At 37.1% G+C, this 14,858-nt stretch overlaps 2 protein-coding genes across 2 annotated transcripts; both read right to left on the reverse strand.

The window, feature by feature from the left end:
- Positions 1–3,515: 3,515 nt before the first annotated feature.
- LOC122069756 (pentatricopeptide repeat-containing protein At1g74900, mitochondrial) lies at positions 3,516–8,609 on the reverse strand. Its single transcript, XM_042633838.1, has 2 exons — positions 8,233–8,609; positions 3,516–5,382 (listed from the first exon to the last, which is right to left on the reverse strand). The coding sequence occupies exon 2, from the start codon at positions 5,171–5,173 to the stop codon at positions 3,647–3,649; it is 1,527 nt and encodes a 508-aa protein (XP_042489772.1). The 5' UTR covers positions 5,174–5,382; positions 8,233–8,609; the 3' UTR covers positions 3,516–3,646.
- A 1,539-nt stretch (positions 8,610–10,148) lies between these two features.
- LOC122069753 (spindle and kinetochore-associated protein 1 homolog) lies at positions 10,149–14,792 on the reverse strand. The gene is made up of 9 exons (XM_042633836.1): positions 14,363–14,792; positions 14,159–14,283; positions 13,939–14,051; positions 13,784–13,862; positions 12,138–12,214; positions 11,771–11,876; positions 11,626–11,655; positions 11,247–11,360; positions 10,149–10,460 (listed from the first exon to the last, which is right to left on the reverse strand). Exons 1-9 carry the CDS (start codon positions 14,457–14,459, stop codon positions 10,383–10,385), a joined length of 819 nt encoding a protein of 272 aa, XP_042489770.1. The 5' UTR covers positions 14,460–14,792; the 3' UTR covers positions 10,149–10,382.
- Between the last annotated feature and the right edge of the window lie 66 nt (positions 14,793–14,858).

Genomic DNA, 14,858 nt, shown 5'->3' on the forward strand with positions numbered 1-14,858 from the left:
AATCACATTCATATTGATGCCCATACGTGCTTTCTCATTGGCTTTCAAAATGTTGTAAGTGTAACTAGACCAGAAAGCAATCTCTTGGCCCTTCTTTTTTATGATGCAATTTAGCTGAGCTTACTACTTACAAAGGCTTCTTTTGCTTGCAAGTAGAGAAGTGAAATTAAGTGCAATCATTTTTTGAAAAAAAAAAAATCATGATTGTAATCTGCCTAAAAACTCTTATCATATTTAGTAAGGGGTGATGAGTTTGGTTGTAACCAAGAAGAACGCAAACAAGGATTTGAAATGAAACTTTTTTTGCCCTTTAGAAAATGATATAATATTATAAGATAAGGTTTAATGATGTAATTCAGAGAGAGAGAGAGAGAGAGAGAGAGAGAGAGAGAGAGAGAGAGAGAGAGAGAGAGAGAGAGAGGAAATATAAACAAGGACAAAAAAATACTTATACTTTTCAAAGTAAAACTTATTCTCATTTTCAAATAAAAATCTACACCCCCCGCCAAAAAAAATTCAAATAAAAAAAGTTGATTATAAGGTGAAATTTAATATATTTTGGAATTAGTTATATCATCACATGAGGTAGGAGTGCAAGTTTGGCCATGATGGCCCGAATCCGCCCTTGGCCCACCTTGATCCCAAACAAGTACCAACTCGAAAATTTTGGTCTTGAGGGCCGGCCTAGCCCTAAAATTTCTTACCCTAATTCAGGGTCAGGGTCAGGGCAGGTAAGAGTTGATGTCTTTGGCCCACCCAACCCACCCTGAACCCGGCCTTGATTTTTTTACCTTGAGTTTAGGTCTTAGTTTTGGCCCTATCGGGCTTGGTTTTTGCTACTGATGTTGACTTTGGATTTTTTGTTTTCTTAGGATGTTCTCTTCTTTGTTTAACATGATAAGAGTTTTGAGATTTTCGGATTGTTTGCCTCTTATTATAATGATCTCTTTGTTTATCATGACAAATAATTTAAATTTTTTGGATTATTTGCTTTATTAGGATGATCTCCTCTTTGTTTATCATAATAGTTAGAGTTATTTATATTGTTTGAATGTTTGCTTTAGGATGTTCTCCTCATAACATGTAATTTGTGACTTTGTGTTTTTTATCTCCTCTTTGTTATGAATACTTTTTATTTTTTAGTTATTTCATATTTTGCAGGTCAAGGTTAGGGTATACTCAGCCCTTGATGGCAAACCAAGGTCAGGGCCAATCAGGGTCGGTAATGGTTAGAGTAAATCCTAAAGGGTTGGGTCTGGGTTGAAGTTTTGCGGCCTTGAGTCAAGGTCAGGGTGGATTTGGGACCAGTTAAGGGGACTCAGGGTTGGGCTGGGGTTTTAAGAAGCCTGGCCCAACCCAACCCAACCCTGTCGCAATAAAAATGATTTTTTTTTTGTGAAAATAGTAATATTGATTTGATTTCACTTCATTTCCCTTTATTTTCCTTAGAATCATACGGAATGAGTGCATATAAACTATAGGTTTTTTGTGGGATGGATGATGAGTTAATGGCGGAGGAACCAACAACTTGATACAACATTTTACCATACAATCTTTGTTTGGGTTGTACGTTTTTCAAGTTTGGCTCAAGTGTACACAAAATGGACATTAGGTGTATAGAACATGTTCCTATTTTTAATGCTAAGACCTTCATAATGGTGTCATGACCCTAGTTAACAAAAACGCATTTCCTGTTTTTTACACGTTTTTTTGTAAACTTCCCAAAGATACAAGGAAAAAAAGGCAAATGACAAGTACTCCCATTCTAAACACATTTAAAGCAAGTTTCCTCTTTGTTTTTTTGGTGGGGGGGGGGGGGGGGGGTTGTTTTTTTTAAGACTTCATACTTGTGAAACATAATAGCTACTTAACTGACAATATCTTTCTGTCCCAAATTCTAATCAACCTAATTTTTTCGTCAACATGAAGTTGACTTGAAAGGCTACATTTCTTATGATAACCTTTAACTAAAATTCTATGCACAGACCCGAAATTGAGCTACAAACTGATGCATCTTCTGAAAGTGTTGACTCTCAACTCCAACTAAACATGCATCATTTCAGGAGTATGTTAACTATGTTAACAACAACCAATACCTTTGGTTGCCTCAATGGAAAATCTTTAGATCTTCTATCTTGAGAACTAAGGATCAAGTATTGGTACTGTAAAGCCAACAAAAACTATGTTAGTAATAATGAACTACTCATAGCTAAGCCCCATCGCTAAACAGGACTTTGGACATTTTTGCTTTGTTTAGTTTTGATTTGATTTGTTTTATTTTATTTTTATTTTTATTTATTTATTTTGGTGTATGAATTTAGAATTGGTGTTAGAAGATATTTAATGATATGTCTTAGAACGTATAATGAGTCATGGAATACATATGCAATAATGTTGGATGTTATATTTATTTCAAACATTAGATGTAGGTATTCATCTAATAATTCTTTAATTTATGTGTACTCATTTTTCTGGTTCCCTTTTATTAAATCTACATGTTTAAAATCCATATCGTCTGTTTTCAATTTTTTTACCATTCTCTATTTTTTTATCTTATTGTTTGAAAGATGTATCCATTTAAAACCCATACTCTGTTTCAGTCTTTTTGGTGTTCCCGTTTTGCTAACTATGATCAAACTAATGACCAACAATGTGAGCTAACCGACATCGAATATTGGTGATCTTATGGTTAAGCTTCAAATCCAAATTGTAATCCATTAAGATTAGCTCAAATCCAAATTAAAGGGTGGGGCAAGAGAAGAATCAAACATAGATTGGCAACAACAGAACAAACAACATTTTAAACTGCACCCGAAGGAGACCAGAAATATTTATTTGGATGAAATCTGGTGACAATTACAATCTTCTTCCAACCCCAAGGTGCGTAACTAAGTTGGTAAGAGAACTTCACCTCAGAAAGTGTGTGGTTCTGAGTTTGACTCATTTTACTTCCTTAGGACCACTCATACGGAGGTGTTTAGTACTGTTCACTACTTAGGGTGAAAATTGAATGATTCTCATTCAACCCGGGTATGATCCGATTCATGTGGCTGTGAGGTCAATATGAACCCGTAGGACTAGTCACGTCGAAGACCTAAATAGCCATCGTCAGAAAAAAAAAAAATGTACAAGCTTCTTCCAATGGGATTCTACACTTTCCTTGTTAGAGAACGAGCTTATAACATTTTTTTCTGGGGACCTGCAGAAGGCTCGGTCAAAACTACTTCAGCCAATCTGATTATAGGGTTACAGTCCCCATTCTGTCCATGAAATTTAGTGTGAGTTGAAACTTTTTGATTTGATTCCAAGTTGGATTGCTTAGTCCTAATCCTTAATGGTCAATCAGGCTCAAGCTCACATTTTAACACTACAACAAGACCCTTTTCATATAACAATTTCAATAGATCTGCAAAAAATGTTCAAGACAAACAAGTGTTTGATAAGGGTAATGAATCTATATGATAGCAACAACAATCAAAATATAACATGAAGCAAACAGCCTGTAAAGACAGTCATGATTCAGAAAGAGGCCTCCAAATTCAATCTCAATTTCACCATAAGCATTTAAGATAAAGTTTACAGGGTAATAATTTAATAGAATTCCATGCAGTGTCATTCCAGTTCCGAGCTAATCAACAAATCGGTTTCACAATTTGAATTGACAAGGAAGATGACCATACATGCTCTGAGCTCTCAAAATTTCTTTAGCAAACCCCTGATTTCCAGTCAGCAAAAGCCCATTCACGACCCGGTTGAAAGTGAACTTGCGAGGCATAAATCCTCTATCTACCATCTCCATCAACAACTTACCTGAAACCACCAAATCTTCGGACTTCTTTCTCACAAACATAGCACTTATTAAAATGTTGTATGTATCCAAATTTGGCAAGCAATTCCCACCATCCATTTTCCTAAAAACATCCAAGCACTTGTCAATCTCTCCAGCATTGCTTAAGTAACGAATGACAACATTGTATGTCTGCACATTTGGCTCACAATCATCATTCTTCATTCTTTCCATAAAGTCCATGGCTCTATCTATCTGTGAAGCATGGCAGAGTCCTCTAATGACAACATTATAAGTAGTCACGTTGGGTAAATAACCCTTACTCACCATCTTCTCAAAAATCATAATGGCATTCTCCACACTATCCTTCTTGCACAAAACCTGAATCAATGCATTATAAGTAGCAACTGAAGGAAGACAACCCTCTCCCACCATTTGCCTAAAAACCTTTTTGGCCTTCTCGATCTCGCCTGCAATACCAAACCCATGAATGACTGTAGTGTAAGTAACAACGTCAGGCTTGCATCCTCTCTTCTTCATCTGGGAGAAAAATTCCCAAGCTTCTTTGATCTGCCCAGCCCTGAAGAACCCATTGAGCAATATATTGTACGTTGCAAGGGTTGGACTTAAACCACTCTCCACCATCTCCTTCAAAACTTCCAATGCCTTGGGTGTTCTCTTTATCAAACACCAACCACTAGCAATTATGTTGTAAGTAATAGTGTCGGCCCTAAACCTCCGCTTGAAAACCTTAAAGAGTGAGCATGCCATCTCAACACGCTTGGACTTGCAAAGCACATCGAGGAAGGTGTTAAAGGATGACAGGTCCTGAGGACAGCCGTGTTCATGCATTGATAGAAAAATCTTAACTGCTCGATCTGCTTTACCTGCTGACACATACCTCTCGGTGATGATAGCGAAGGTTTTAGGGGTTGGACCAAGACGACGCCGGCGCATTCGAGAGAGGAGGGTCCAAAGGGCCCTGTAGTCATGCAGTCGGCCAGTAATGTCAATGGCATGATCAAAGGTGGAGGTGGAATGTTTGTAGTTTGGAAGGCGATCAAGGGACTCAAAGAACTGAAGAGCCTTGGGACCATCATTCCAGAGCTGTTTCAGGACTCGATCAACAACATCAGGGGACCACTGTACATCACAATTTTCTAGTGTTTTGGTTAGGGTTTCTGGTTTGCTTTTCAAGATGAGCTTTGTAATGTGGAGAAGGGAGTCTTGTGATGGTGACGAAGAGGTTCTGGTAGCTTGTTGGTGAGAAGAGCGTTTGATGGTGAGGAGGGCTTGTGTAGATTCACTGAGTTGAGAAAGTAGCAATGACAGCAAAACAATACGGTTGCTTCTGTTTGGGAAAGTTGGTTTGCAGGGATGGAACATTTAAACACATCTTACTTCATTCATAGCTGAATAATAAAATTGGGACCTGCAACATTATGATAAGCCATCGCATGTGAAGCATTTGACTTGTTACAAGTGAGGCAGTTACATGCGCCTTCGAGGAAAATTAGTCTCCGTGATCCATGCGTCTTCAGTAACCATCCAGTCTCTACCATCTGATCTATTTGTTCCATTGCTTTTATGCTGCCCTATTTATTCAATAAAATTTTGGATAAATTATAAATGCATGTAGAGGGGAATATGTTTCCGTGCCCTAATATGGGTTCAAGAAAAATCATGTTTGGAAAGTAAAAGAAAATCATGCGTAACTCGATTGAAGGTAAAGAAGAAAAATTATATACAACTTCATTCAAAACCCAGAATTTTCCCAATACATACCTTGGTTCATAGACATAAAAGTCGTGACAACTGTTAAGCAACATATTGATACATAGTTAAGTAGCAACAATCATTTAGACAACATCAAGGAACTACTCATACATAGTTGAATAAAAACAAAAACAAGGAGATACAATCCTATTGTTCCCAAATGAATCCACCCAAGGGGTTGGCCCAATAGACCCAATAACTCATCTAGCTGATTTAGGGATTTACTGACCTAATGTTTGACTCAATTGACCCAAGTTAGAAAGTGATTCCCAACTGGATTCCCAGAAAGCCAGAGTCAATCTGAATTTGCATCCATACATCTAAAACCTAATGAATTCAAGAGCCCCATAAAAGGGGTTAACCTTAACCTCTAAGTTCAGGATCCTTACATATGTGTTTAACACCACTGGTATCAAGTTCAAGAATCTTTAAGCTTTACGTAGTTGCAGATAAGAGGAGCATGCTCTATATATATTTCCAAAGGATCCCTATAGCTACTAAGAGCGTGCATGTAACAGAATGTGAGGCCAAGATAAAAATGTCATGGCACCAGTAGAGAAATAGCTCATTCGCCATCAAACTGAAGAGCTTCGTACAAGCTGATAGGCCTACAAACCAAAGAGAAAGGTCTATACAGCCCCAGAACATTGAAGATTCCTGTAATTTATAACAGCACATGACACTTCCAAGTTCCAAGATAAAGAGGGAACAGAGGAAAAAGCGCAAAAATAAAATAGCAAATAGTTATCTCCAAAGTATAGATATAATTATATAAACTCAATTGAAGTTCTCTGACTACTTTCCTACAGAGCCAAAGAACTTCAGTTAAACATCGACTATGGAAACAATAAATTGGTCACATGAGAGACCCCTAAAGATATTCAAACGAAATACAGTTCAAGCACAAAACAGATACCTAACCAAGTCCAAGTAGCAAAAGGGCGCATTCAATTCTGAACCAAATCACTTGGGGGGGGGATTTTCTAGAGGTCAGCATATTAAAATAATACCAAATCTAGCAGTTTGAAGGTGAACAAACATGTCAATAGACTCAGAAATCCATAACAACAGAAACACCAACAACAACAAATGATTTTACTGGGATTTTACAGAAGTACGTTTTTTTATTTTTAAGGAGAATATCACAGAATTTTGATATCAAAATCAAACTGAATCATAATTTCCGATAGAAGGTGTACCACATCACAAGCAATCATGCCTTCGACATTAGCAAACTCAGTTTCAACTTCCAAGGAAATAAAATCACTAACGAGCTCAATTCCTGCATCATCTAATCAAAAGGTCGCATGTTTACTTTGACACTTTATGTGGATATGATTCAAGGAATCAGGAACAGAGAGATACATTCAATTCACAGAGAGAACGGAGCACACCGGACCATGTCTAGAATTATTTTTTTTAAAAAGCATTCCACTCATCACACATAACATTTCCACCGAGCAAAACCCAGCAGAGGTTGAAAAAATACCGAAAGCTAGTCCCGAAATTGATGACATCAGTTTGTCTTCAGAAAAAAAAAAAAAAAAAAAAAGAGAGGTCTAGTGGAAGGGGAAAAAATTGAAAGCATGGACTTCAATTCTTGCTGGAAATGCAAAGAAGGTTGTGTGCGTATCAAGGTCCTTCCTTGGTTGGTAATGGAAATTTGGCATGGGTAAATATGGAACATTATCAGTTTTTAGAGGTTGCAGCAGCCATACAGGAAGCCATGGCAAGTGCTTGGCACCAGAGTAGCCTCAGCTTCATACCATGGCTATGAACATAATTAGTAAAATAGACACAGCAGGAAACAAGGATACGGAAAGTCTTGAGTATTGATCGGAATTGAATTTCGATGATACTTTTTGATAATTCAGCCACAAAACAAGATAATTCAAAAACTTGGATACAGATTAGTTCGTGCATAATACACTTTTTATTTAAAGCTAGGAGCAAAAATAAGGCTATAATGCTGACTGTACATCATCCCAACTCACAGATCAGTTAAGTTTAACCGAGAAGCTTTCATGGCAAAATGCCTATTGAGTAACTCGACCATCATCCATCTCTCTTCAACTTGGTTGAACAAATAACGTATACAATTTTAACTGGTGGACTACAATTGCTAGATACCCAGTCACAAATTCTGGGTTATTCATCAATTAGATCAAGCACCCAGAAATGATCCCTAATGCCCAAAAGCCTTATCAGTTGAGGTCCACTTTAAACAAAATTAATACCAGTGTTAAAGGTTGGACTTCATTGAGGATTATCGTCGTGCATAAAAAGGGCAGTAGGATCATGGAACAGAACCTATTCTGATCCTCTCTCCTCACACCATTTTTCATTAGCAGAGAAAAGGAAACAGAGAAACCAAACCTCAAATTATTTCTATTATTGCGAACGAAGATTTTTTATTCAAGACATTCTTTGTATTCTCAACAGTCAACACCGATAGAACATAACCTAATTATAGAAAATCGATGTTGCACATCATAGAAAATCCTTTAACAAAGACCATTTTTTTTCTACCCCATTTGTACAGAAAGACAATACATACCCATAACACCCAAATTCTTGAGGAAAAAAAAAACAGAAAAGAGCAAGAGTGAGACCAATAGACTGGGAAAGAGGAACGGAGGCCGACCAGAGAGAGATAGAGACTGAAATACCTGCGTGAAGCTCGAACACGTTTGATTCTCTGCAACAGCACAGTGTCTTCTTAGTCAGAGAATCCTAAAACCACACAGAGAGCCAGAGGGCAGAGGGGGAAGAGAGATGGGGGAAGACGTTTGAAAGAGGGAAGCAAAAGAGTATGGGTTTTACTAATTAATCGCGTTGATGGATTAACAACCAAACCCTGGAAAACCCTGCCACCCACTGCATCGCCAAGGTGTCAATCGCTTCGGATCTGATTTGTTTGGTTAGAGTTTAAATTTGGTTCGAATCAGTATATAATGTATAAATTGAAATAAAATCAAATTATTTAGTAATTTTCACTCTTCTACCAAAAAAGAAAAAGTTATTTTCACTCAAAAAAAAAAAAAAAACAAGATCAGGTCTCAGTAATTCGGTCTCAATGCATGATTGCAGAAAATAAGTGGGGATACTCGTTCGTTGAAGATGGAGGTAGAAGAAATGGAATGAAAACTAAAATCTTAGAACCTGTGTTTTTTATTTTTTAGGGTTCGGTATGGTTTTGTGTTTAGTTTGGATCCGATTTATATGGGATGCATTTTATTTGGTTTGATTCAAATTGACATTTCAATTCCCAAATGATACGATTCTAGATTGTTTCTTCTCATTTGGGAGGAGACCTGAAACGTTTAAAGGTATTTTGAATAAATTTATTTTCAAGAAAAAAGTGTTAGAATTATGAACTAAATTAATTATTAGAAATGATTAAATATAGGTGAGAGTCAAATTACATAACTGATTCGAAGTATATGAATATATTGGTCCAACCCATTGTGGTTTAGGAATGTTGAAGATCCATAGTCGAGAGAAGGGAATTATAAACAATAACATCGTTTGGGTCATCGGACACACTTAGGTGTAAGGTACACATCTTGTTTCTCCATGAATTCGATTTAATCGTGTTCTTGTTTACTGGGATATAAATAGGGTTTGATGGAATGCCCCAGATAATCTAATGGAAAGAACACTGCCTGAACACCTGGGCCAAGACACTGTAGGTGTAAGAAGGATGCTCACACGCACTCTTCCATTGGCCATGGCATTGGTGTGTACAGTACCCCTTGAGTCCAATTTTTATTTCAGACTTGTATTGGGAGTGGGAGTGGGAGAGAGAGAGAGTTGCAGCTTCGTTTGGGCTCTTAGCTGACTTGTGTTATTGGGTTGACTAAAATGAAGAATGAGGGGATCGACTGTGGGGTTGATCCTTGGGCTTTCTAGGTGTTTGTTCAGAGAACTTTCCAAGGTAGTTGGGTTCCTCACATGTGGCAGCTTAGTGAGCTCCCAAACTTTGTGAAGACATTGCCCAAATCACCAGCTTGAATTCAAAATGGAACTCAATTTTATTGTTACCCTCTTCTAGCAATGAAACAAAAAATTAGGTACTATAGCAGATTATACATCTCCATTCTCCACCAGTAGAAACCAAGATAAAGAAAATCAATGTACTGGTTTATGCCTAGTCACACCTTTATAAAGCAACAAGTATATTTGCCCTTTGATCGTGATATTTTGGAAATATCTCTAATCCTCTTACACTGCAACTCATTAAACATAAGAGCTAAAATTAGTTTCTTAACTGATTGATTTGTTGGATGAAATGTGTACAAACTAGAACATATGGCTTAATCTGATTATGAATGGCTTTGAAGAATAATATTTTGGAAGAGAGTTCTCCGAAAGGCAGCATTGCCCCATGCCAATGGGGGCACACGAAGCATCAACAAGGGTGAAATTTTCACCTTTCATGGGGGGGGGGGGCAGTCATGTCACCCTAGGCCACGCTGCGTTTCAAGCTTTTTTCCCTAATTTTTTTACCAGAAATTTAGAAGAGAAAGTAAACGCTTGTAAACTTGTGCTTCATAAAGATCAAACAAGCAATTAACATCATATATATGAAAACAAAATTTTCTTGAAACTTTCCATTTGGTTTACACTAGTTTTATATATCAACTCGAGCCTTTATTGCATTTCTCCACTATTTTATAACAAAATATTAAGAACATTACTGCGAACTAGTGTAGGAAGGAATAAAATTTTGAATATTCATTTATAAAATAATCTAGAAAAGAAAGAGATACAAGCCTACAAGGTTTCCAAATCAATATGTAAAAATCAACTGAGGCAGTTAATGAGGCTTTGATAGGATGATCACACGATGATGTCCAATTCTAGTCTCATTTATGCGTCCTAGGTGACGAAGTACCTGTCAAGCACCGCTACAGCAGTTAGCTTATGCTACAATAATGGCATGCTTACAGACAACTACATGAAGATAGATAATATACTTCTATGGATCTCCATCATAGAAAATTTTATCCAAAGCAGCAAAAATAAAATAAAAATCTTTCTTGCAGCATGAACATGCATCCCCCCCCCCCCCCCCCGAAAACACAAAATGAAGGCCCCATTTGTTTGGAAGTAGACTAAAAATTTCAATGGTAAAGGTGAAGTAAAATGAAATGAAAAGAATTACAAAGAAATTTCCTACTGGGGCTTTCAGTTGGAAAAAAGAATTTCTGTGAAGTGATGCAAAACATGAGAGACCCACACAACATAGAGAAGGTAGAAGGTGAAAAAAATTTGCAGCAATATTTGGCCGAAAAACTGAAATAAATCAAAAAAACTATGATTAGTATGGTTTTGAGTTAGTAACAAAATTATTCTTAGTGATTATTAGAAATAAATTTATTTTGTTTTTGTTTGTCTTTTACTTGCTAAACTTCTTTCACTTCACTTACAAGCAAACAGGTCTGAAGTGATAACTTCTTAACTGGAACAATAATTGGATCGAAGTGAAACAAATAAGACCATGATTGTCACCAAAGTCCATTTATACATAATGCTATAGAGATTCTGCTTTACATCCACAAAACCAAAACATGATAATTTCAACTACTCACCTAATTTCTTCATTTCAAGCCAAGTACATCATATAATAATGTATGTATTTTCAATCAATCTATCATTCATAAAGTAAGCAAAAACTCACAGTCAGAATTGCTTTCCCAGTATTGTCAAGCTTCAATGCTGGTCCTTTTATGTCAGTTTCCAGGAAAAAGTGCTTGCCTTTTACACCTTCTGTCATTGCAATATCTCTTACTTCCTGCATGTTATCCGTGGAAATACTGATAATTAAAAAAATGAACAAATCATCAATGGTAAGACAATCCACTTTGTTAAAGTGATTGCACAAGGAAAACAAAACCTTGAATCCTGCCAAGCAAAACTGCAGGGTAGGCTTCATGGTGTGGAACTTAGAAAATTATTTCATTCTGTGCCTCACTGTCTTCGGAGCTACATATTATTGCTCCAACAGAGTACTTCATGATGTAAATTTACATTGGGTGAGGTAAATTGAGTACACTTACAAGAGCCTTTTCCCAAGTACTGTCCGTCATCTTCAAGAACAAAGAAAACTCTAATCAACATATATCAAAAACGAAGTGTGACTACAATGAAGAATCGGAACAAATGTAAGAGGTGAAGAACCATAACAAATGCAAGAGGACTAACCTTCTTTTTGGGAGCTGCAATAAGTTGAGCATTTGCCTCCGCATAAGAAGCCATGTCATTAATAGCTGCATTCACCTTGTCCAGAGTGAGCCTCCCCCTCATATAACTGCAGTGTGCAATGATTTGGATTAAAGAAATGGATAGAAAGGTTTAGGATGTGGCATAAAAATCCTTTCTTTGATGGATCTATAAAAATTAATTTTTGGTGCAATTATATAAACTTAGACATGCAGATGTCTCAGATGACTAGAAAATAAGCATGATTTACATGATTGCTGATAAATGAGCAAATGCTCAGGAAAACTTGATTTGTTGAGGCAGCACAAAACACATTCTAAAATTGTTTGATGATGGATTATGTACTTACGATGACAGTGAATCAAGTTCTTCAGCACAGACATACCACAAAGGTGCAGATCCACGGCCCTTTTTCTCTTGCTTCTCCTGCATATTATATATATAAGCTGGCATGAGCAATAAATGAACTGAATGACTACTTGCTCTTCTGTGTGTGCGTGTGAAGGAGAGGGACGGGAAGAAAATATCTCATAGTAATAGTTCCAAGACTTTGCTTGGTCGTCACCTTGTGTGAAATTATTTATTTGGTTTTGCCATAGCATCTCAGTGCTTTTGATCACCAAAAAATGTTTTAATTTCCATTCATCACCAATATATAAAAGAAAAAATTGGAATCTTTCTTAAAAAAACGACCTTATATCTGTTTTATGTTGAGAACCTTAAAATAACTACAGTTCATGTTTTTAGAATTACCTTTCGTATTCAAATGCCATAAGAATCAAAGTGAAATGATTTCTTTCCAGGAGGCAAATATAAACAGAAATAATGTTTGTAAAAGTTGATCAACGAAAACAATGGTCACAATGAAATGATTCCAATCCACTCTGCGAGTCTGCAATTTTCATCCTTGACTCTGACAAAAGATATTATTAATTGACTTTGCCTCAGAGGTCATAGCTTGTATGGCATAGCTTCAATGTCAAAGAGATTCTCCAATGACGCATATGCTTTTTGTAGAAGACATATAGAAGAATGATTTACAAGGTGTGGGAGGTTCAAACCTTGAGGCTTGCCTTCAGGTTCGGGCCTCACGTCCTGCAACAACTGTCAAAATTATTTATTTTTTGGGAATCTCCTACTCTCCATGCATTTCTTTAAAATTATTCTTAATTCTATACACCTAATCTTTTTAGGAAAGCGGAACAAGCAGCATTCTTCTTTCTTGTGTGAAAGTACTGATGTACAAGAAAGACCAGAGTGTGAGTTTGGAGTATTCAAGCACAAATCTTTTCAGAATAGATGAGTACTTATTCTTGGAAGTCAGAATTGAGAATGATTCTTTGTGGAGCAGGCGATAAGAACTATTAACTACAGATACATCATACTAACGTTATCCTTATGTAGTATCATAGTATTCTTTTTTGGAGTCTTTCCCAATCTATTTAAAAGAACCATCTGAAATAAATGGGTGGCATTTGGTAGGAAATCTGACAGAGCATCATTCTTCTACCCAATTCTGGGTCAACATCCAACTAGAGAACGTAAACAACGATGACCGTACAAACAGATCTCATCACCAAAGGTTGGAGACCCAAAAAAAAACACTGTAGAGTAGAGGGTGTTGGTTTGTCCTCAACCGCTAAGGAAATACTCAAGAGTAAAACTGGACCCTGGTAATCATCCCATCTTTCAGAAGTTCTTACTCATACCTTAGAATCACTAAGAAATCCATAGAGGGGCCACTCCAATATATGATATGATACAAGTAGAAAAAGTCTAGTGCAATGGGGGTGAAGAGCACAATTAACAAATTCATAGAAAAAAACACCAAACAAATTATGAACCGAATTTTTGTGGAATTTCTCTTTAAATTCCACAAAAATTGCAGCTAATGGCTGACAATTAAACTACGCTCACCACCATCTATCCTGACTTGAAATTTGATAATCTCTCCTTTCATGGCTATCGACAAACAAAAGTTATGTTTCATATTACCTTGGGTAATGCCACAGGCTCTTCCTCCAGTTTCACGTACCCATAATGGAGGCCATGGTTGGGGTTCTCCTGTGTCAGACTGAAACCAACGACAGATAATCGGTTTTACGAGAGAGACAAAACGTGCATTAACAAAAATTCTACAAATAACTCACCAATTATAAGAGTTCCCGCTTGACACTGCCACACTTTCAGGCAAGCGAAGCGGTATGTGAGCAAACATATGCTGCAATTTCTTTTGCTGACGCAGGGACACATCGACTAGTTTCTGCAATCAGCAACAATCAGGAAAATTCCAGTAAGAACCGATCACAAGATCACAAACCCTAGTTATTATTACGACTAAAAAGAGATTTGAGAAGATAAAAGAAGTACTTTGGCTTTGGGAATAGCTTCGGTCTCCTCTCGTAGTCGATCCTTGATGGCCTGCATCTGAAACTCCATCGCCTTCACTGCCGTATCTATTGCCGATAGATCAGAAATGGTAGTAGCTGGGTACACTGCAAGGAAGAAAACTTGTTATAGGTCCCTCAATCTGGATAAAATCAATTCGAAACACAAATTTCAGATTCTACTTACTATTGCGACCAATCACAAGTTCTTGTAGCTCAGAAATGCGTTTGTTGAAGGAAGCGATTAGAGAATCGAGCGAAGAACCAGCCTGCTTCGTATCCATCCCTTCCCTTTCTCTTTGCTAGCTTCTTCTCTCGTCTCGTCTCGTCTCCCGGGGTCTCCAAAAATCCAAATGCCTGGTTTCTGTTACTTTCCACTTTTGAAGTTTGAAACCCGCTTTGGTCTCGGCGGGAAACCTTTAGAAGCTTATGATCAAAATGAACAAACTTGCATATATGACTTAGGATAGAGAGCGGGACCCACGACCATGATTTATTACGGTGGTCTTGAAACATAATATCGGTCACCTGTACGGTTTCAAAAATCGGTTCTGATCCGCTCCGAAATTAATTGGGACCGATTTCAAAATTTTCCATTACTCCAAGATCCCTTTGAATTGGTGTGGTTTCGGATCAAATTGTCAATTCTAAGGTTCTTGGGATCGACTTCAGCCCATTCCAAG

The sequence above is a fragment of the Macadamia integrifolia genome, unplaced genomic scaffold (genome assembly GCF_013358625.1).
Source record: "Macadamia integrifolia cultivar HAES 741 unplaced genomic scaffold, SCU_Mint_v3 scaffold693, whole genome shotgun sequence".
Taxonomy (NCBI): domain Eukaryota; kingdom Viridiplantae; phylum Streptophyta; class Magnoliopsida; order Proteales; family Proteaceae; genus Macadamia; species Macadamia integrifolia.